Source organism: Salmo salar, chromosome 27 (genome assembly GCF_965601325.2).
Source record: "Salmo salar chromosome 27, fSalSal1, whole genome shotgun sequence".
Lineage (NCBI taxonomy): Eukaryota > Metazoa > Chordata > Actinopteri > Salmoniformes > Salmonidae > Salmo > Salmo salar.
Genome location: NC_138317.1, coordinates 6,566,791 through 6,589,166, shown reverse-complemented (window position 1 = coordinate 6,589,166; position 22,376 = coordinate 6,566,791). Strand labels below are relative to the sequence as shown.

Sequence of the window (22,376 nt, the reverse complement as noted above, 5' to 3'; positions counted from 1 at the left end):
TCGCCCAAAAACATTTCCACTGCATTTCAGCCCTGCCACAAAAGGACCAGCTGACATGTCAGTGATTCTCTCGTTAACACAGGTTTGAGTGTTCACTCTGTCATGCTGATTGAGTTCGAATAACAGACTGGAAGCTTCAAAAGGAGGGTGGTGCTTGGGATCATTGTTCTTCCTCTGTCAACCATGGTTACCTGCAAGAAAACACGTGCCGTCATCATTGCTTTGCATAAAAAGGGCTTCACAGACAAGGATATTGCTGCCAGTAAGATTGCACCTAAATCAACCATTTATCGGATCATCAAGAACTTCAAGGAGAGTGGTTCCATTGTTGTGAAGGCGGCTTCAGGGCGCCCAAGAAAGTCCAGCAAGCGCCAGGACCGTCTCCTAAAGTTGATTCAGCTGCGGGATCGGGGAACCACCAGTACAGAGCGTGCTCAGGAATGGCAGCAGGCAGGTGTGAGTGCATCTGCACACAGTGAGGCGAAGACTTTTGGAGGATGGCCTGGTGTCAAGAAGGGCAGCAAAGAAGCCACTTCTCTCCAAGAAAAACATCAGGGACAGACTGATATTCTGCAAAAGGTACAGGGATTGGACTCCTGAGGACTGGGGTAAAGTCATTTTCTCTGATGAATCCCCTTTCCGATTGTTTGGGGCATTCGGAAAAAAGCTTGTCCGGAGAAGACAAGGTGAGCGCTACCATCAGTCCTGTGTCATGCCAACAGTAAAGCATCCTGAGACCATTCATGCGTGGGGTTGCTTCTCAGCCAAAGGAGTGGGCTCACTCACAATTTTGCCTAAGAACACAACCATGAATAAAGAACGGTACCAACACATCCTCCGAGAGCAACTTCTCCCAACCATCCAGGAACAGTTTGGTGACAAACAATGCCTTTTCCAGCATGATGGAGCACCTTACCATAAGGAAAAAGTGATAACTAAGTGGCTCAGGGAACAAAACATCGATATTTTGGGTCCATGGCCAGGAAACTCCAGACCTTAATCCCATTGATAACTTGTGGTCAATCCTCAAGAGGTGGGTGGTCAAACAAAAACTCATTAATTCTGACAAACTCCAAGCATTGATTATGCAAGAATGGGCTGCCATCAGTCAGGATGTGGCCCAGAAGTTAATTGACAGCATGCCAGGGCAGATTGCAGAGGTCTTGAAAAAGAAGGGTCAACACTGCAGATATTGACTCTTTGCTTCAACTTCATGTAATTGTCAATAAAAGCCTTTGACACTTATGAAATGCTTGTAATTAAACTTCAATATTCCATAGTAACATCTGACAAAAATATCTAAAGACACTGAAGCAGCAAACTTTGAAAATTAATATTTGTGTCCTTCTCAAAACTTTTGGCCACAACTGTGAAATTAGTTTTGATTTAGAATGGACCATTATCAGGCACCTGGTGGAACAGGGGCAGGTGAACAATAGCACGTCATCCATATGGACTTAAATAGCGAATCAAGGATGCTTTTCCTACGGGTAACTTTCATGCCAGGCAGGTAGGCTACCCCTGTGATAAAGCAAAGCACTTAATATTAGGACATTTGAGAAATAAATATAGCAGGCCTAGCCTATAGAAATGTTGCGCAACATGAGCACTCATTAAGTGTTTTCTTTGACTTTGGATTGCAATTGATTGTCTCAGTGATTATATGGACAATAGAGCGCTGCATACAAGCCATTAGCGACTGGCAGTTATAGCAAGTTCGGTAGGCTACTAAGGACCATCAGTGGCATGAGAGCGCAGTTTTGGAGAAGCCTAGTTACCGTGACTAAACGGGTCACATGGGATTTGACTGTGGTCATGACTCGTGTCCACTGGCGTGGCAGTAATACGGTCACCATTACAGCCCTAGTTGGTATGTAGATGCTACGACTTTTCACTGGTTAAACTTGAAGAATTATCATTCACGATTGACAGTGAGAAATGTGAAGGAGACCATAAAATGTGTGGGTAAAGTAGAGGTAAAGAAAATGCATGTGATCCGAACACATGCAGAAGCTTCGGGACCTTTAGTCCTGGGGAAAAAAGGTATGGGAAAAGTCCGGATCTGCAGCCACGGCCTTAGATGTTTGTCGAACTCATTACTACCGATGGTAATAAAGGCTGCCTGTAAAGGCTTTGTGGTACACTAATCTGTGCCCACATACCAGACTACATGTACATTCACATAAAAAATAAAAAAAGAGTGTGTATGTGTTCAACGTTTTCAAGGCTTACCCGCGAGAAGAGCGTGTTGAGACAGTGGACTTTTTGTCTCTCAGTGACGTAGGCGTAGTACTGGGTGATGCCCTTCAGAGTCAGCTCCTCCATCAGGTTGATCTCATAGGGCTTCTGCAGGTGCTTGGCCTGGTGGAGAAGGAACAGAAAGGGAGGAGAGAATGATGACAGAAAGGGGGACAAGAAAAGAGAAAAAAGGAGGAGAGAAGGTTATTGAAGTGCCTGAGTAAATCAATGCTAGGATAACTACACGTGTGCATGGGCGCACACACACGGCTAGACCCTTGCAGCAACTTAAGATGAAACGGACAGTAAAACACCACATAGCCCAAGCTAAGGACAACTACAAAAAGAGAGTGGAAAATATGTTCCACACAGGGAATCTCAGGCAGGCCTGGCAAACCTTATTGGGCAAGTCAAGAAGAAAACCCAAGGGAAAAACAAAAGGACGAGGAATAGTTTGTCAATGAACTCAAAACTTTTTACTGTCGTTTTGATAATCACGACTTCTCCACTGTAACAGAAAGCCTGAGGGAACAACCAGGCTTTGGATGGAGCAAACCGCCGAGGTGGTGGTGAGACGAGTCTTCAAGAGAATCATATCCAATAAAGCGACCCGGAGCAGACAAAAATCAAAAGGACAGCTACTGAAGGAATGCGTAGACGAGCTGGCAGACATCTTCTGGGCTCTCTTTAACACTACAACCGCGTGGTCTTCCAGCCTTTAAGTACTTGCTAGAGAACGTTGCCATGTGTCCCCTTCAGCATATATATCAGACACATATCAACTCGCAAGGTGCGCAAACATGAACACCAACGCTTGATAAATAGTGCGTAAACTATTGTCAAGGATAAATTGCATGAATAAATGAGGAAATAAACAAAAATGTAATGTATTTGTTTAGATTGTATAATTATGCAAAACATATCCTTGACAAAACATAGGCCTATAGCTGATTTTTCATTTCCCTTGCAATGAAAACATTAGTGCAATCCATTTGACCAACTTTATTTGTAGTAATTAGTTATAGTAATTAATAAAAAGTCCAGTTATAGCTTCTTTCGACAAAGTTGAAACTAAAAAGATTAATAATATAACCAGCCAGATGCACGGTTGAAATGATTTGCCGTATTCCTAAACGAAACCCCCAGTGCATGAACAATTGTAAAGGATGAATTGCATAAATACATTTGTGGAAATATATTCATGACAAAACAATGATTTGTTGATTGTATTGGAAACTGTCTTGTGTCCTTATATGCATGCATTTAGCATGAAACGATGTCTTCTCTTTATGCTTCTGGCCCACAGTCAGCACACCGCTTCGTGGCTGTGTGAGCAAGTCCCACAAACAAAATCTGTTGCACTGCAGTTTTCACGGGCCTCATTTCGTGAGCAGCTGCCGCAGGTGTGGCAGAATCTCTCTGAAGCGTTTGAGTGGCATGGTCTCTCGGAAAAAGTCCACCCCATACAGCGCATTCGGAAAGTATTCAGACCCCTTGATTTTTTCCCCCCACATTGTGCTACGTTACAGCCTTATTTTAAAATGTATTAATTTGTGTTTTATTCTATCAATCTACACACAATACCACATAATCAAACAAAAACAGGACAAGAATTTTTTGCAAATGTATTAAAACTGAAATTACATTTAATTAAGTATTCATTTTGTTGAAGCAACTTTGGCAGTGAATACAGCCGAGTCTAATTGGGTAGGACAATACAAGCTTGGCACACCTATATTTGGGGAGCTTCTCCCATTCTTCCCCGCAGATCTTCTCAAGCTCTGTTAGGTTGGATGGGGAGCGTCGCTGCACAGCTATTTTCAGGTCTCTCCAGAGATGTTCGATCGGGTTCAAGTCCGGGTCACTCAAGGACATTGAGACTTGTCACAAAGCCACTCCTGCGTTGTTTTGGCTATGTACATAGGGTCATTGTCCTGTTGGAAGGTGAACCATTGCCCCAGTCTGGAGCAGGTTTTCACCTCTGTGCTTTTCTCTGTTCATCTTTAACTCGATCCGGACTAGTTTCCCAGTCCCTGCCGCTGAAAAGCATCCCCACAGCATGATGCCACCACCGTGCTTAACCGTAGTGACGGTATTGGCCATGTGATGAGCAGTGCCTGGATTCCTCCAGACGTGACTTCTGGCATTCAGACCAAGGAGTTTAATCTCAGTTTCATCAGACCAGAAAATCTTGTTTCTCATGGTCTGAGTCCTTTAGGTGCCTTTTGGCAAACTCCAAGCAGGCTGTCATGTGCCTTTTAAAATGGGGAGTGGCTTCCATCTGGCCACTACCATGAAGGCCTGATTGCTGGAATGCTAAAGTTGTCCTTCTGGAAGGTTCTGCCATCTCCAGAGAGGAACTCTGGAGCTATGCCAGAGTGACCATAAGGTTCATGGTCACCTGCCTGACCAAGGCCCTTCTCTCCCGATTGCTCAGTTTGGCCAGGCGGCCAGTTCTAGGAAGAGTCTTGGTGGTTCCAAACTTCTTCCATTTAAGAATGATGGAGGCCACTGTGTTCTTGGGGACCTTTAATGCTGCAGAAATGTTTTGGTACCTTTCCCCAGATCTGTGCCTTGACACAATCCTGTCTCGGAGCTCTACGGACATTTTTTTCGACCTCATGGCTTGGTTTTTGAACTGACATGCACTGTCAACTGTGGGACCGTATATAGACCTTATATGGCTCTGTTCTGGTTTTTCTGCAGCAAAGCTCAGGCATCAGAGGTGGAGGCTCGAAGTCAACATCAGAGTCAGATGAACACTTCATCAGCAACGTCGATTTCAAGCTCAATATCCGATCCTCCGACTCATTATATAGAAGTCAAAATATTTTACCTGCATATGACTCTGAAGTGATACTCCTTTCACTGCATCTGTAAATTACAAGCTGCGCCCATCTCTTCATGTACAATTTGACAACTGATAGGCCTAATATTGTCAGATTAAATTGTCAATCTTGTCTAACTCGAGTGTGAAATGAGTTTAGGTGTAGTTGATGGGCCAGCTTTGCAGGTTGAATGGCATCATTTGTTTCCAACTCACAAAATTGTATAGTCAAGGATATGTTTTGCATTATTCTAAAAGCCTACTGCAACACCTAACATGTTTTTGTTTACAGTAAATAAAACATTCTGTAATAGCTTATTTTTACAAAGTAAAACGTAAATGACAATGGCATCAACCTGCATAGTCAAAGTTCAATTGTGAAGTAAGGTACACAATTGTTGCCCATTCATCATTCATTCAGTGAAGAGAGAGACATATTAGCGCCTGGCTGGGTACCAACATCCTACAGCACATTGTTTTGGCAGGTTAAGTTGGGAATAGGTTTTCAAAAAAAAGCAACTTTTATTTTTTTTAAAGGTAAAAAGGCTCTAAACACTTATGTTTGTGATTTAAAAATTCTGACAAATGAGTAGTGTAAAATAAACAAACTTTTCCTAAAATGTTTGTATCTATTTTTTTTTACAAAATCTAACAGTGGCTGTTGGCCTATGCCGGTTCTAGTGTTAACAGCGCCTTCTCAGAACACATGGTTCCCTCATTGGAAGACCTGAAATCCGACCAGTTCCAATGAACAATCCAGCAGAGCTGAATGACTATCATCCTGTGGTGTCAAAGTCAGTCGTTGTGAAGTGCCTTGAGCGCTTGATATTCAAGTTTCAGGTCTCATGTGGATGGAGCTCTTGGCCCAATGCAGTTTGCATACAGGAAGAACAGTGGAGGATGCAGTCCTGACGTTGGACTACATGGACAACACACTCTTAATGCAAACACTCAGAACATCAATAAAAGAATACCAATAACTGAATGTCAACACCACAATACTCTCCAACTCCCTGTGGCTCAATTGGTAGAGCGTGGTGTTTGCAATGCGAGCATGGTATGTGCAACGCCAGGGTTGTGGGTTCGATTCCCACGGGGGGCCAGTACAAAAAAAAAAAAATGAAATGTATGTATTCACTACTGTAAGTCGCTCTGGATAAGAGCGTCTGCTAAAATGTAAATGTATGTAAATGTACACTGAACAAAAATATAAAACGCAACATGTCAAGTGTTGGTCCCATGTTTTGGGCTCTCGAGTGGCACAGCGGGGTAAGGCACTGCATCTCAATGGTAGAGGAGTCACTACCCACCCTGGTTCGATTCCAGGCTGTATCACAACCGGCCGTGATTGGGAGTCCCATAGGGCGGCGCACAATTGACCCAGCGTCGTCCGGGTTTGGCCAGTGTAGGCAGTCATTGTAAATAACAATTTGTTCTTAACTGACTTGCCTAGTTAAATAAAAGGTAAAAAAATATATACATTTCAGAAGCTGAAATTAGATACCAGAAATGTTCCATATGCACCAACAGCTTATTTCATTCAAATGTTGTTCACAAATTTGTTTACAATCCTGTTAGTGAGCATTTCTCCATTGCCAAGATAAATCAATCCACCTGACAGGTGTGGCATATCAAGAAGCTGATTAAACAGCATGAGCATTCCATAGGTGCACCTTGTGCTGGGTACAATAAAAGGCCACTCTACAATGTACAGTTGTCACACAACACCATGTCACAGATGTCTCAAGTTAAGGGAGCGTGCACTTGGCAGGATGACTGCAAGAAAGTCCAAAAAAGCTGTGGCCAGAGAATTGAATGTTAATTTCTCTACCATAAGCGACTCAAACGTCATTTTAGAGAATGTCGCAGTACGTCCAACCGGCCTCACAACCTCTGACTATGTGCAACCACACCAGCCCAGGACCTCCACATCTGGCTTCTTTACTTGCAAGGTACTCTGTCTGGGTGGCTGATCTCAGTTGATGAAACTGTGTGTTTGCACAACCAAAGAATTTCTGGACAAACTGTCAGAAACGATCTCAGGGAAGCTCAACTGCATGCTCGTTGTCCTCACCAGGGTCTTGACCTGACTGCAGTTCGGAATCTTAACCAACTTCAGAGGGCAAATGTTCACCTTCGATGACCACTGGCAGCTGGAGTAGTGTGCTCTTCACAGATAAGTCCCGGTATCAATTGTACATGGCGGTTGGCAGATAGCATGTATGGTGTTGTGTGGGTGAGCAGTTTGCTGGTGTCAACGTTGTGAACAGAGTGCCCCATGGTGGCGGTGGGGTTATGGTATGGGCAGGCATAAGCTACGGACAACAAACACAATTGCATTTTATCGATGGCAATTTTAACGCAGAGATACCGTGACGGGATCCTGAGGCCCATTGTGCCATTCATCCGCCACCATCACCTCATGTTTGCGCATGTCACAAGTCAGACTTCCAGGAATTGTGTACATGGCTTGTATGGCTGTAAACTGAAAATGTCCCAGTTCTTCCATGGCCAGCATACTCACCAGACATGTCACCCATTGAGTATGTTTGGGATGCTCTGGATCGACGTGTATGACAGAGTGTTCCAGTTCACGCCAATGTCCTGCAATTTTGCACAGCCATTGGTTCTGATCCACGCCCCTACATAAAAAAAAAATCTTAAAAGTATTTGTGACCAACAGATGCATATCTGTATTCCCAGTCATGTTTAGTCCATAGATTATGACCTAATGAATTTATTTAAATGTGAACTGAAACCAGGTCCTGAAATTAACACCCGCCACCTGCGGGTAGATCGTGGAATTAGCGGGAGATACAGTTGAAGTCAGAAGTTAACCTCTCTAGGGTAGGGGGCAGTATTTGCACGGCCGGATAAAAAACGTACCCGATTTAATCTGGTTATTACTCCTGCCCAGAAACTAGAATATGCATATAATTGTTTGATTTGGATAGAAAACACCCTAAAGTTTCTAAAACTGTTTGAATGGTGTCTGTGAGTATAACAGAACTCATTTGGCAGGCAAAAACCTGAGAAGATTCCAAACAGGAAGTGCCCTATGACCATTTCTTGGCCTTCTACACTCTCTTTATTGAAAACTGAGGATCTCTGCTGTAACGTGACACTTCCTACGGCTCCCATAGGCTCTCAGAAGGTGGCAGAACGTTGAATGATGACTTTGCAGGCCATGGCTGAAAAACAGTAGCGCATTTGGTAAGTGGTCGATCAGAGAACAATGAGACGGGGGCGCGCGTGAAGACTATTTAACACCATTTTAAAGACAAGACTCTCCTTTATCTAACCACATTGTCCGATTTCAAAAAGGCTTTACAACGAAAGCAAAACATTAGATTATGTCAGCAGAGTACCCAGCCAGAAATAATCAGACACCCAGTTTTCAAGCTAGCATATAATGTCACAAAAACCCAAACCACAGCTAAATGCAGCACTAACCTTTGATGATCTTCATCAGATGACAACCCTAGGACATTATGTTATACAATACATGCATGTTTTGTTCAATCAAGTTCATATTTATATCAAAAACCAGCTTTTTACATTAGCATGTGACTAGCATGTGACTAGCATTCCCACCGAACACTGCCGGTGAATTTACTAAATTACTCACGATAAACGTTCACAAAAAATAATTATTTTAAGAATTATAGATACAGAACTCCTTTATGCAATCGCTATGTCCGATTTTTAAAATAGCTTTTCGGTGAAAGCACATTTTGCAATATTCTGAGTAGATAGCCTGGCCATCATGGCTAGCTATTTTGACACCCACCAAGTTTGGTACTCACCAAACTCAGATTTACTATAAGAAAAATTGGATTACCTTTGCTGTTCTTCATCAGAATGCACTCCCAGGACTTCTACTTCAATAACAAATGTTGGTTTGGTTCCAAATAATCCATAGTTATATCCAAATAGCGGCGTTTTGTCCGTGCGTTCAAGACACTATCCGAAGGGTAAAGAAGGGTGAAGCGCCCGGCGCGTTTCGTGACAAAACATTTCAAAATATTCCATTACCGTACTTCGAAGCATGTCAAACGCTGTTTAAAATCAATTTTTATGCGATTTTTCTCGTAAAAAAGCGATAATATTCCGACCGGGAAACCCTGTTTTCGTTCAAAGACGAAAAAATAAAAACATGGAGTCGTCTCGTGCACGCGCCCCCAGTCTCATTGTTCTCAGATCGACCACTATCCAAATGCGCTCCTGTTTTTCAGCCATGGCCTGCAAAGTCATCATTCAACGTTCTGGCGCCTTCTGAGAGCCTATGGGAGCCGTAGGAAGTGTCACGTTACAGCAGAGATCCTCAGTTTTCAATAAAGAGAGTGTAGAAGGCCAAGAAATGGTCATAGGGCACTTCCTGTTTGGAATCTTCTCAGGTTTTTGCCTGCCAAATGAGTTCTGTTATACTCACAGACACCATTCAAACAGTTTTAGAAACTTTGGAGTGTTTTCTATCCAAAGCTAATAATTATATGCATATTCTAGTTTCTGGGCAGGAGTAATAATTAGATTAAATCGGGTACCTTTTTATTTATTTTATTTATTTTTTCGGACGTGAAAATACTGCCCCCTATCGATAACAAGTTAACACTTTTTTGGTTACTACATGATTCCATGTGTGTTATTTCATAGTTGTTATGTCTTCACTATTATTCACAATGCAGAAAATAGTAAAAAATAAAGAAACTGAGTAGGTGTCCAAACTTTTGACTGGTACTGTAAATGCTACAGTAGCAGTTTAAAGTATTTCCACCATTTTGTTTCATAACTGGTAAATTAAATCAAAGCACTATTTTGTTCACAAGCTAGGTTGTTTTCTATGCTTGAGTTTCAACTGCTGGGGAAGAGATGACAACGCTTCTACTTGTCAGGATCAATCTCACAGGCACAAACATGACTTGAATCGCGAACCTCCCGTATTTAAAGGGGCAGGTGAACATTTGTCTCATCTGTCATATTTTGATTTAAAGACTCGGGTCACAATAAATTAAATTAAACAATATACTACTTCTTACTAGTAATACATTTATTGTTTTAGGAACTTTAAAGAATCATCCTTTTTCTTGGTGTTATTTTAGAGTGGCTGGAGGACAAAAAAAAAACAAATGTGACTGACTAACTCTTCGAATGGATTTGGCATTTATGTTTGTGTTTAATGTACTACACCTGCCATTTAGAGAGTGTGCTGACTTTCAGTTTCCTGGCCTGGTACGGTGGGCTGTCAGTGGCTAATAAGGGTAACCTCAAGCAGACTGTGAACCTGGGGTCGAAGTTCTGTGGGCTGCAGTGCAGGGAGCTTCAGGGCCTCTGATAAATGGGCAAGGGAGAAGGCCAAGCGCATCAGATGACCCCACACACAATCTTGCCCAATGTTTTGAGCTGCTGCTCTCCGGAAGGAGATCAAGGGTAACACTGTTCAGCAAGAATAGCAGCATTTTTCATGCAAATGGACAATAACGTATATTTTATCGTTACGGAATAGCAGAACAGAACGGCCTGTTGGTGATACCACATGGCTGCCAACATGTGGCACTACTCACCATGAACTTCTGCACGCTGATGGGGAAGGTGGCAGAGTAGAGTAGGATCTGACGGCCCTTGGCCAGGAAGCTGATGATATCCTCGATAAGCACTACAAAGTCCTGAGACAGCAGCTTGTCCGCCTGAGAAGAGAAAACATTCAAATGGAGCATTAGCAGAGTCACACAATACTCAAAAAAAAAAGTGTTTTAATCGTGTATTTCTATTAAATTTGCTACTACTGGTATGAAATTGACATTTGGTGCTGGTTGCCGGGGAAATGCTACATGTAGCGCCTTTAACCTCTTTGGTAGGTTGATGAACCAGACGAGATTTGAAGGCCCTGATGAAGAATAGTGAGTGGCTCGTAACAAAATAGATCAAGAGGACTGATTCGCTAGAGTCATCTACAGTAGTTGATTACAGTCAGGGGTTGATGGACTCAAGTACCACATGTATTTACACACTAACCTCATCCATCACCATCATTTGGACTCTATCCACTTTGGCCACGCCCTTCTTTATCAAGTCTAGGATCCTGCCGGGTGTGGCTATGACCACATGCACTGAGAAAGAATCAGAAACACCACCATTACAGATGTGGCATTGTGTACAGCCTTGAGGTTTTGTGAATTGTTTGTAGTGTACAGTGTGGTCCGAAATGATTCACACCCTTGATGAAGACGAGCAAAAATGAGAATCAAATAAATCATTCAAATACGCACCTACGCTATATACAGTTGAAGTTGGAAGTTTAAATACATTTTTCACAATTCCTGACATTTAATCCTAGTAAAAATTCCCCTTCTTAGGTCAGTTAGGATCACCACTTTATTTTAGGAATGTGAAATGTCAGCATAATAGTAGAGAATTATTTCTTTCAACTTTTATTTCTTTCATCACATTCCCAGTGGGTCAGAAGTTTACATACATTCAATTTGTATTTGGTAGCATTGCCTTCAAATTGTTTAACATGGGTCAAACATTTTGGGGAGCCTTCCACAAGTTTCCCACAATAAGTTGGGTGAATTTTGGCCCATTCCTCCTGACAGAGCTGGTGTAACTGAGTCAGGTTTGTAGGCCTCCTTGCTTGCACATGCTGTTTCAGTTCTGCACACAGATTCTCTATAGGATTGATGTCAGGGCTTTATGATGGCCACTCCAATACCTTGACTTTGTTGTCCTTAAGCCACAACTTTGGAAGACTCATTTACGACGAAGCTTTAACTTCCTGACTGATGTCTTGAGATGTTACTTCAATATGTCCACATCATTTTCCTCCTCATGATGCTATTTTGTGAAGTACACCAGTCCCTCCTGCAACAAAGCACCCCCACAACATGATGCTGCCACCCCTGTGCTTCACGGTTGGGATGGTGTTCTTCAGCTTGCAAGCCTCCCCCTTTTTCCTTCAAGGGTCCCATTTTTCCATCAAACATAATGATGGTCATTATGGCCAAACAGTTCTATTTTTGATTCATCCGACCAGAGGACATTTCTCCAAAAAGTACGATCTTTGTCCCCATGTAGTTGCAAACCGTAGTCTGGCTTTTTTAAATGGAGGCTTTGGAGCAGTGGCTTCTTCCTTGCTGAGCGACCTTTCAGGTTATGTTGATATAGGACTTGTTTTACTGTGGATCTAGATACTTTGTTACCCGTTTCCTCCAGCATCTACACAAAGTCCTTTGCTGTTGTTCTGGGATTGATTTGCACTTTTCGCACCAAAGTACGTTCATCTCGAGGAGACAGAAAGCGTCTCCTTCCTGAGCGGTATGACGGCTGCGTGGTCCCATGGTGTTTATACTTGCGTACTATTGTTTGTACAGATGAACGTGGTACCTTCAGGCATTTGGAAATTGCTCCCAAGGATGAACCAGACTTGTGGAGGTGTAAAAAAAAGATTTGAGGTCTTGGCTGATTTCTTTTGATTTTCCCATGATATCAAGCAAAGAGGCACTGAGTTTGTAGGTAGGCCTTGAAATACCTCCACAGGTACACCTCCAAGCTTCTGAAGCCATGACATTATTTTCTGGAATTTTCCAAGCTGTTTAAAAGGCACAGCCAACTTAGTGTATGTAAACTTCTGACCCACTGGAATTGTGATACAGTGAATTATAAGTAATAATCTGTCGGTAAACAATTGTTGGAAAAATTACTTGTGTCATGCACAAAGAAGATGTCCTAACCGACTTGCCAAAACTATAGTTTGTTAACAAGAAATTTGTGGAGTGGTTGAAAAACTAGATTTAATGACTCCAACCTAAGTGCATGTTAACTTCCGATTTCAACTGTACACACAGCGCATTCGTAAGTACTCAGACACTTTTCCCAAATTGTGTTACAGCCTTATTCTAAAATTGATTCCATTTCCCCCCCCAATCAACCTCTACACAATATCCCATAATGACAAAGCAAAAACAGGTGAAGAAATGTTTGCAAATGTATAAAAAAAATTAAAATAATGAAATATTCCATTTACATAAGTATTCAGACCTTTTACTCAGTACTTTGTTGAAGCACCTTTGCCAGCGATTACAGCGTTGAGTCTTCTTGGGTATGATGCTACAAGCTTAGCACACCTGTATTTGGGGAATTTCTCCCATTTTTCTCTGCAAATCCTCTCAAGCTCTGTTAGGTTGGAAAAGGAACGTCGCTGCACAGCTATTTTTAGGTCTCTCCAGAGATGTTCGATCTGGTCCAAGTACGGGCTCTGGCTGGGCCACTCAAGGACATTGAGACTTGTCCCGAAGGCACTCGTGCGTTGTCTTGGCTTTGTGCTTAGGGTCGTTGTCCTGTTGGAAGGTGAACCTTCGCCCCAGTCCGAGGCCCTGAGTGCTCTGGAGCAGCTTTTCAGCAAGGATCTCTGTACTATGCTCCATTCAAAATGTTTTGGTACCTTTACCCAGATCAATGCCTCGGAGCTCTACGGATAATTCCTTCAACCTTATGGATAAGTTTTTGCTGACATGCACGGTCAACTGTGGGACCTTCTATAGACAGGTGTGTGTCTTTTCAAATAATGTCCAATAAAATGATTTTACCACAGGTGGACTCCTATCAAGTGGTAGAAACATCAAGGATGATCAATGGAAAGAGGATGCACGTGAGCTCAATTTTTAGCCTCATAGCAAAGGGTCTGAACACTTATCTTACACAAACAACTGTTCAATTGTTTGGGGTCACTTAGAAATGTCCTTGTTTTTTTTTAAAGAAAAGCAAATTTTTTGTCCATTAAAATAATAGCAAATTGATCAGAAATACAGTGTAGACATTGTTAATGTTGTAAAGGACTATAGTAGCTGGAAAAGGGTGATTTTTAATGGAATATCTACATTGGCAACCACCACTCCTGTGTTCAGTTATGAACTTAGGACACTAAAGAGGCCTTTCTACTGACTCTGAATAACACCAAAAGAAAGATGCCCAGGGTCCCTGCTCATCTGCGTGAACGTGCCTTAGCCATGCTGCAAGGAGGCATGAGGACTGCAGATGTGGCCAGGGCAAAAAATGACAAGGTCCGTACTATGAGACGCCTAAGACAGCGCTACAGGGAGACAGGATGGACAGCTGATCATCCTTGCAGTGGCAGACCACGTGTAACACCTGTACAGGATCGGTACATCCGAACATCACACTTGCGAGACAGGTACAGGATGGCAACAACAACTGCCCGAGTTACACCAGGAACGCACAATCCGTCCATCAGTACTCAGACTGTCCGCAATAGGCTGAGAGAGGCTGGACTGATGGCTTGCTGGCCTGTTGTAAGGCTGGTCCAGACATCACCGGCAACAACGTCGCCTATTGGCACAAACCCACCGTCGCCGGACCAGACAGGACTGGCAAAAAGTGCTCTTCACTGACGAGTCGCGGTTTTGTCTCACCAGGGGTGATGGTCAGATTTGCGTTTATCGTCGAAGGAATGAGCACTACACCAAGGCCTGTACTCTGGAGCGGGATCGATTTGGAGGTGGAGGGTCCGTCATGGTCTGGGGCGGTGTGTCACAGCATCATCGGACTGAGCTTGTCGTCATTGCATCGTCGGAGGGTGAGGGCTAGGGCCATTGCCCCCAGAAATGTCCGGGAACTTGCAGGTGCCTTGGTGGAAGAGTGGGGCAACATCTCACAGCAAGACCTGGCAAATCTGGTGCAGTCCATGAGGAGGAGATGCACTGCAGTACTTAATGCAGCTGGTGGCCACACTAAGATACTGGCTGTTACTTTTGATTTTGACCCCACATTATTCAGAACAACATTATTCCATTTGTTAGTCACACGTCTGTGGAACTTGTTCAGTCTTTGTCTCAGTTGTTGAATCTTAAGTTCATACAAATATTTACACATGTTAAGTTTGCTGAAAATAAACACAGTTGACAGAAATGACTTTTCTTTTTTTGCTGAGTTTAGATATTCCATTAAAAAAAATATATATTAAAAAAAAAACAAAAAAAAATTGTTTCAATTTACATTAGTCATTTACAACATTAAGTGTCTACACTGTACTTCTGATCAATTTAATGTTATTTTAATGGATTTTTTTTACTTCTCTTTCAAAAACAAGGACATTTCTAAGTGACCTCAACTTTTGAAAGGTAGTATACACACACACACACAAACATTTCTAAAAACCTATTTTGGCTTTGTCATTGTGGAGTACTGTGTGTAGATTAACGCTGTAACGTAACAAAACGTGGAAAATGTCAAGGGGTCTGAATACTTTCCAAATGCACTGTATTTATCGCAAGGTTCCATTGTTGGCATTAGTAACTGAATGTGATGCTGCTGTTGGGTAATTACCAGTCTCGTCCAGGCGCATGATGTCATCTCGCAGGTTGGTGCCGCCCGTGGTGGCCATGACCTTCACGCCGCCCAGGTGCTTACTGATCTGGATACTGATCTGGCTAACCTGCAGGGCCAGCTCACGAGTGGGCACCATCACAATGGCTTGGGAGAGGGGGAGAGGTATAGATAGGTCAAGTGTAAGACAATGTGGTTTGACAGAGTAGTAGGAGTATGGCTTCAGACAGCGACCATTTAGTCACATTCTGCAACCCTTTGACTTGACTGTGTGAGTTAAACTGTCCAGTCAATGTTCCCTCTAAGCACCAGACTGAACTTCACTCAACTTTCTAGACTTTTCCCCATTAACACTATCAACATACCAAAACAAAATGAACTATGCAATACCAAACATGCAAAACTAACTAGGCAAGACATTTTGATGTAGGCAGAACGCATCGGAGTATGATTTTATTGCATTGACAGACTCAGGCTGTACTCTACACAGACCGGTGCGGTATAACCATCAGAGCTGCACTAGGCCTATATGCAAATAGACCATTGCCATATATGGATCTCTGCCATTTACCTTGAACTGTTTACAGCATGAGCAGTCGTGAATGGATGTGCTTGTTTTGAGATGTGGCCACGTGTACACATTTTGTTAATATTATCTATTAGTTAGTTATTAGCCCAGTTACAGATATTTGTAGTCAACAATAGGGGAGTGATGGCTTCCTACAAGAGCACAAAACATGTACATTTCTAGACATCTTTGAAAAGTGAGGCAGGTAAAGAGCTTTTTTGTCTTAAAGGGGCAGTGCTGTATTTTCAGACAGGCTTGAATAAGGTAAGTAGCCAATAGGCAGATGGTAGCATAATTTGTCTGATTCTCTGTAATAATGGTATGGGAAAAATAATGCATTTCATTTTGTAAAGTGGTTTCCTGAATCAAACAACATTTTCAGTCACATTGTCTGAAGGACAAGTGGAAAAACAGGTTAATGTCAAGCCGTGGCATTTTTTATTTTTTTTAACCAAAGTCTCATAGAATGTAGGCCAACATTGAACACCACACATTTGCTGCTAATGTAGGCTGAATGATAGAACAGTTATTTCCATGTTAAAATGTTATGGGATGCATTTTCTCCATTGTTTTTGATGGTAGACCATTCTGGTAGGCCTAAATTATGATCAAAAACACAAAGTAGCCTACTTGGCCAGCCTCAATGTTCACAGTAAACACGTGCTGAAGTTGAACAGAATTTTCGCAATGTTACAAGTTTGCACTCAGCAGACCTGAAATTTGCTCAGTGCTGAAATTCTTTTGAGGGAACATTGTGTCCAGTGCTCCCATATTTCATTGAAATATGACCTAGAATTACTTACAATGGTAATTAGGTATGTTGAAAAGAATATTTTCTGTGTTGGAATGGTCCCAGACCTGCTGGAACCCTGACCTATTCACCGGACGTGCGACCTGTCCCAGACCTGCTGTTTTCAACTCTCTAGAGACAGCAGGAGCGGTAGAGATACTCTCAAAGATCGGCTATGAAAATCCAACTGACACTTACTCTTGTGTCAGTTGCACCCTCGACAACTACTGTGATTATTATTATTTGACCATGCTGGTCATTTATGAACATTTGAACATCTAGGCCATGTGCTGTTATAATCTCCACCCGGCACAGCCAGAAGAGGACTGGCCACCCCTCATAGCCTGGTTCCTCTCTAGGTTTCTTCCTAGGTTTTGGCCTTTCTAGGGAGTTTTTCCTAGCCACCGTGTTTCTACACCTGCATTGCTTGCTGTTTGGGGTTTTAGGCTGGGTTTCTGTACAGCACTTTGAGATATCAGCTGATGTAAGAAGGCCTATATAAATAAATTTGATTTGATCATACCCCAAGTCATAAAAAAGTAATAATACAAGTATCCTGCTGATTGGCCAGCTCATCCTCCTCAGGAGTATGACATTTATTTATTTTATTTAACTAGGCAAGTCAGTTAAGAACAAATGATCATTTACAATGACGGCCTACCCCGGACGACACTGGGCCAATTGTGCGCCACTCTATGGTACTCCCAATCACGGGCAGTTCAGCCTGGAATCGAACCTGCCTCTAGCACTGAGATGCAGTGTCTTAGACCGCTGAGCCACTTGGGAGCCATGATACTCCATGAAGAAATAGCAAGCATTTTTGAAACTGTCTGTTTAATAAAAAATAAAATCTCCTCAAACTTGTATAAGTATTTGTTTCTCTCCAATGTATGCTTTGGCCACAAATATGAATACAGGATGAGTCAACAACACTATCTGGGTATGACTTAACAGAATACGAACTTTTGAAGTTAGGTTCACTAGACAGTTACTGTAAATGTCTTATTGGTCGGTGAGAGCTGCCCATTCTACAAGGTCACCTCTTTCAAACAGGTCAAGCAGTAAGTGCATTATGCTCATGATTCCTGTAATGACAGTGTCTGCCCTGACGCTCTGCCTGTTTCCCTGGGGCCCGCTGCTGTGATGATCAACCCACTCTCCCTACCTCTCCCACTTTGCTCTAGGGGAAAAAAATACATTTTGATTGTATAACATTTAAAACTACAATTGCAGGAAAATATACTTGTAACAGTTGAAGAGAGGAGGTTTTCCGATTTCTGTAGGTATATTTTTTATTTTTCAACTCTCAATTTTTAGCTCTATAATAACTATTTTACCACCAAGATATTTGATATAGCTTTGGGATATGGTGTGTGCGAAATGCACATTGGCCATTACGAGAGCATGGGCCTGATTGGGTAGTAGGCTACGACTGCAAAGTTATTTTTAGGACATTAAAATGTACTGTTAAGCTTAATATGGCTACTACCAGTATATTATATTATTATACTACCAGGTATTATATTAAGTTAGCTATCTAGCTAATGTGTTTTGAGTTTACACTTACTCATGTGGTGAATTGGACCCAAATAAAACATGCCTATAATTAGTGCACACAAATTCATCTATATTTTAACAGTAAAATGTAACAATAGCCTAATTGTCAACCCAAAATGCATGACAATAATTGGATTAGGTTCTACATCAAAATATCTTGAATCACGCATTCCTGCTTAAACATATTAGATGAAACATAACTTGAATACCTTTTCAGTAGTCACTTTTTAATAAACACTTTAATAAAGCACTGTGAATGACATAAGACCATTACAAACGTTTCCTATTGTTGTAGTAGAGACCAGTCGAGTATAAAAGGAGAGAAAGAGTAATGTGAAGAGCCTTGACTCACCCTGTATATAGTCCTTCTTCAGGTCTATTCTCTCCAGCATGGGGATGAGGTAGGCCCCACTCTTCCCTGTTCCATTCTTGGCTCGGGCCAGGATGTCTCGTCCTGACAGGGCTATGGGAATGCTCTCCTCCTGAAAGTGACAAACTCTGGTTTTATGGAATTTTATCAAAAAAGATCTAACTATAACTATGACAAACTACAAAAGCTAAGTCCAAAGACTTCAGTTATAACTCAGACGCAGTCCGGGATCTTAAGCTCAACAAATTTGCAACATATTGTACACATTTTTTTGGGAGGTAACATATCACACGAAATGGATGACATAGTAAACACAAAAAAAAAAGGGACCCATTTTGGCTCGAGCACCACTTTCAAAACTACTGATTGAAATTATACTAAAGTTCTGGAGCATCTTTATAGGTTATAGGCATCAGAATCAGGAGCCAATTTACAGCAAGGGAATCCCCCAGTTTCAACAGGTGATCTTTGGGCAGAGATGCTCCGCTCCCAGTGAGTGTCGTACCTGGATAGGGGAGGGCTTCTCCCAGCCCATCTCAAAGATGCCCATCAGGAGCTCCCGTTTCAGACAGTAGTCCTCAAACTCATTCCCCTTAGTGGACGTTACATCCTGGGAGACAGCGAGAAAGAGGTTAGACAACAGAAGTAACAGACTTGATTAAAATGACACCAGGAAAATCCATTTGAGCTCTTGAAAAAGCATGCTGCAATGTACCATGACTTACAGAGGTTCTGACCCTGGTGTCTTTGGGAGGGAGCTGTAGGCTCTTTTTCCAGTCATCTCCAAACCTGACAGAGCAGAAGAGAGCAATTAAAAGAACACTTGCACACAGTCACTACTGATTTCTAAAACAAAATCTACTGGGTCATCACTTCTAAAACCTGGTATGAAGGTATAATAAACTATATGAGCAGAACACAATTGTTTCAGTCACTGGGTGAAACAGGGGTGTGAGAGAGAAATGTGTACCTAATCCCAGTTCCCTCCTGGGCAGCACCCGCTTTCTGGGATGCACCTGTGGCCTCGTCTGACAGAGAGCCCAGGACGAGGGGTCCTGATTGGGGAGAAGCCAGTTTAGGCGGCCCCCTAAGCTGCCCGTTCTGCTTGTTCAGTCCCATGACGACAGGACCAAGGTTCTCTGTTCTGGCAGCTGCCATTTTCGCTTTCTTGTTTTTATTCTCAAAATATTAATATTTTCTACCCCTGTTTTTTTGCCCCCTTAAAAAGCCTCTTCAAAAGTAGATGAGTCTAATAAAGCATTAACAAATATCTAGTTTTTTGTCTAAAGCTTTTTCAACAGAAGTCTATTTGTAGTTTTTACATATACGTGCAGTTCGGTCCCCTTCAACAGAGTTTACTGCCGTGTGAAAAAAAATAGTATTTATACAAGAGCTCTCCCAAATGAAGAGATATATGCATTCAAATGCATAAATATACTGCACCTGCACACAATATAGAACATATTTGAACAAGAATCAAGGCGTTTAATTCCTGCAATAGAATTGCTAAGACAATTTGAAGCGGGGGAATAGCATCTGTAATATAATCTTTGTTCAAACGTTACATTTATATGTTTTTATTTCCTTGTTTTGCGTCAAGTCCATTTGAATTGCTCAACATCGATGTCCTTTGTACAAATATTTCTTCAAAATAATATGGTCCTTATTGTTCAACATTTGTTTTCCACTCTGTCTGTATATGTCCATCCACGTGTTGAAGTAGTTTCCTGATGTTGAAAATCAAACAAGGGTAACTGTAGTCCAAAAGCAACGCAGCTTTAAGCTCCCCTTGGGCTCCTTTCAGTCTGTCCCCTCTGCTCCAGGTGAGTCTCCCCCCTCTCTCAGCTCTTCTGTCAAAGTGTGTAGCTGTGTGTGTGAGAGTGGGGGTGTATTCAGCTCATTTCATATGCAGCAACTCAAACCTGTGCCACCTGACAGGAAGAAGGAGAATTTGATTTTAGAAGTCAGAGTGAATACTACATAAGCCCTAGTCTTGCTTTAAAACCATATAATACAATGTAGAATAGATGCCCAAATGTTCTATTCAAATCCCCAACTACATCATGTCAAAAATGTACTTGGCTAACAGGCACAAGGTTAAATTGCTTTTCAAGTGTTGGCTTGGTGGATCAGTCTGTAGTATATTCCAACAAGCGCATGCAGTATGAGACCAGGCAACAGGAGAGTAACGTTAGGCTATAATGTCAACAATGTGGGACTCAGTTACTTTATAGTCGTAATCACGTTCACAGTTTGAAGTTACTTTGAGGAAATTAGCAAACGTTAGCTAGAAGCACCTGAACTTAAATGAAAGTTAATTGCAAATATATGGACAACAAACACGCCACTGTCTTTAGCTAGCTAACATTAACTAACAACACGGATGTCCTTATCGGCCAAATAAAGGTAAAAAGCCAGCTAATGTTTTCAGTCAGTTGTTAGCTAACTTACCTCAATTGTGCCAACTGCAAAAAGTGATTCAAACCTAACTAATAGCGATTTGATGCTACAAAAGGCCATTCATCTTGCCAACTCGAGAGGAAGATATTTAGTAAGCCAGTTAACTTATATTACTAGCTATCTAATGACGTTAGCCACTTATAGCTTTGACATAAACATGCAAGTCGGCTAGTAAGTTACGTTAGCTAGCTATCTGAATAATTTAAATACTCATTTAGTAAGCTATCTAGGTATCGTTACATCACTGATGAAAAGGGTTATTATAAACTAGCTAGTCAGATTAGTTAACTTGGATGGCTTGTGCATTGGGTTGTCGTTTTCCATGTCTGAATGTTAGCTGGCTGGCTAAATTATCTAGCTGACAAGCTAACGTCGACTTTATCAAATCTGTATAATGCAAATTGAATATAACTCCACGAAGCACTCACCTTCCTCTTACTTTGATGTTATATATCATAAATGTTTGCGGCAAATCAATTACTTATGTTACTATTAGATTAAATTCACTCCAAATAAAACGCTAATTCAACATGGTCTCTTCTTCATCGTCGCCTTCTTCTTCTATGATATCATGGCGGTCCACAAACAAACGTTTAAAGTGCATGCCGCCACCTACTGTGCTGGAATGTCGATCAATCATGATCTGCCCAATTATGTACTACCAGGAAAATAACATTCTAAACCAAATAAATCCCTAACACCACCAATTACAGCACTTAACCTTCACATTGCTTCTACATTCATTCCGGTCCTTGAACCTCATCCTCCCACTCCATGTCATCAGATGATCTGACATCCGCACTACTCGCCACGATTTCCGACATCCTACTTAAGACATGACTCTATCCCAGGGCTCTCCTACCCTGTTGTTGTTGTTGTTGTTCTTGTTGATCTTCTTCTTCTTCTTCTTCTTCTTCTTCTTATATGAGGTTTAACGGCAGTTGGCATCCAATATGTTGCGTTACCGCCACCTACTAGACTGGAGTACAACACCCTTGTACTTTGCTTGAAAAATAAAGAAACAAATACCCTACCATCTAACACTACACTCACACACAATTTTTTTTTAACGTAAAATAAAATAAAAAATAATATAAAAATAACACCACCTTATTCCACTATTTAAATCTATTTAGTCCTACCTCATGCCAATAACCTGAAAGGATGGAACATCACCACTTAACACACCCTGTAACTCTTCTGATGCCAAGACTCGCACACCCAAATA

The 22,376-nt window shown here is 41.8% G+C and overlaps 1 protein-coding gene across 1 annotated transcript in view; it reads right to left on the bottom strand.

The window, feature by feature from the left end:
* Positions 1 to 21,991, bottom strand: part of LOC106588242 (putative ATP-dependent RNA helicase ddx6) — a 77,248-nt gene extending 55,257 nt beyond the window's left edge. Inside the window, exons 1-9 of the mRNA XM_014177060.3 lie at positions 21,577 to 21,991; positions 19,659 to 20,619; positions 19,414 to 19,477; positions 19,194 to 19,298; positions 18,671 to 18,800; positions 15,404 to 15,550; positions 11,078 to 11,172; positions 10,627 to 10,749; positions 2,233 to 2,361 (exon numbers count right to left, since the gene is read on the bottom strand). Of these exons, the coding sequence (XP_014032535.1) occupies positions 2,233 to 2,361; positions 10,627 to 10,749; positions 11,078 to 11,172; positions 15,404 to 15,550; positions 18,671 to 18,800; positions 19,194 to 19,298; positions 19,414 to 19,477; positions 19,659 to 19,846 (981 nt within the window). The 5' untranslated portion in view covers positions 19,847 to 20,619; positions 21,577 to 21,991. The remainder of the gene's footprint in view (positions 1 to 2,232; positions 2,362 to 10,626; positions 10,750 to 11,077; positions 11,173 to 15,403; positions 15,551 to 18,670; positions 18,801 to 19,193; positions 19,299 to 19,413; positions 19,478 to 19,658; positions 20,620 to 21,576) is intronic.
* Between the last annotated feature and the right edge of the window lie 385 nt (positions 21,992 to 22,376).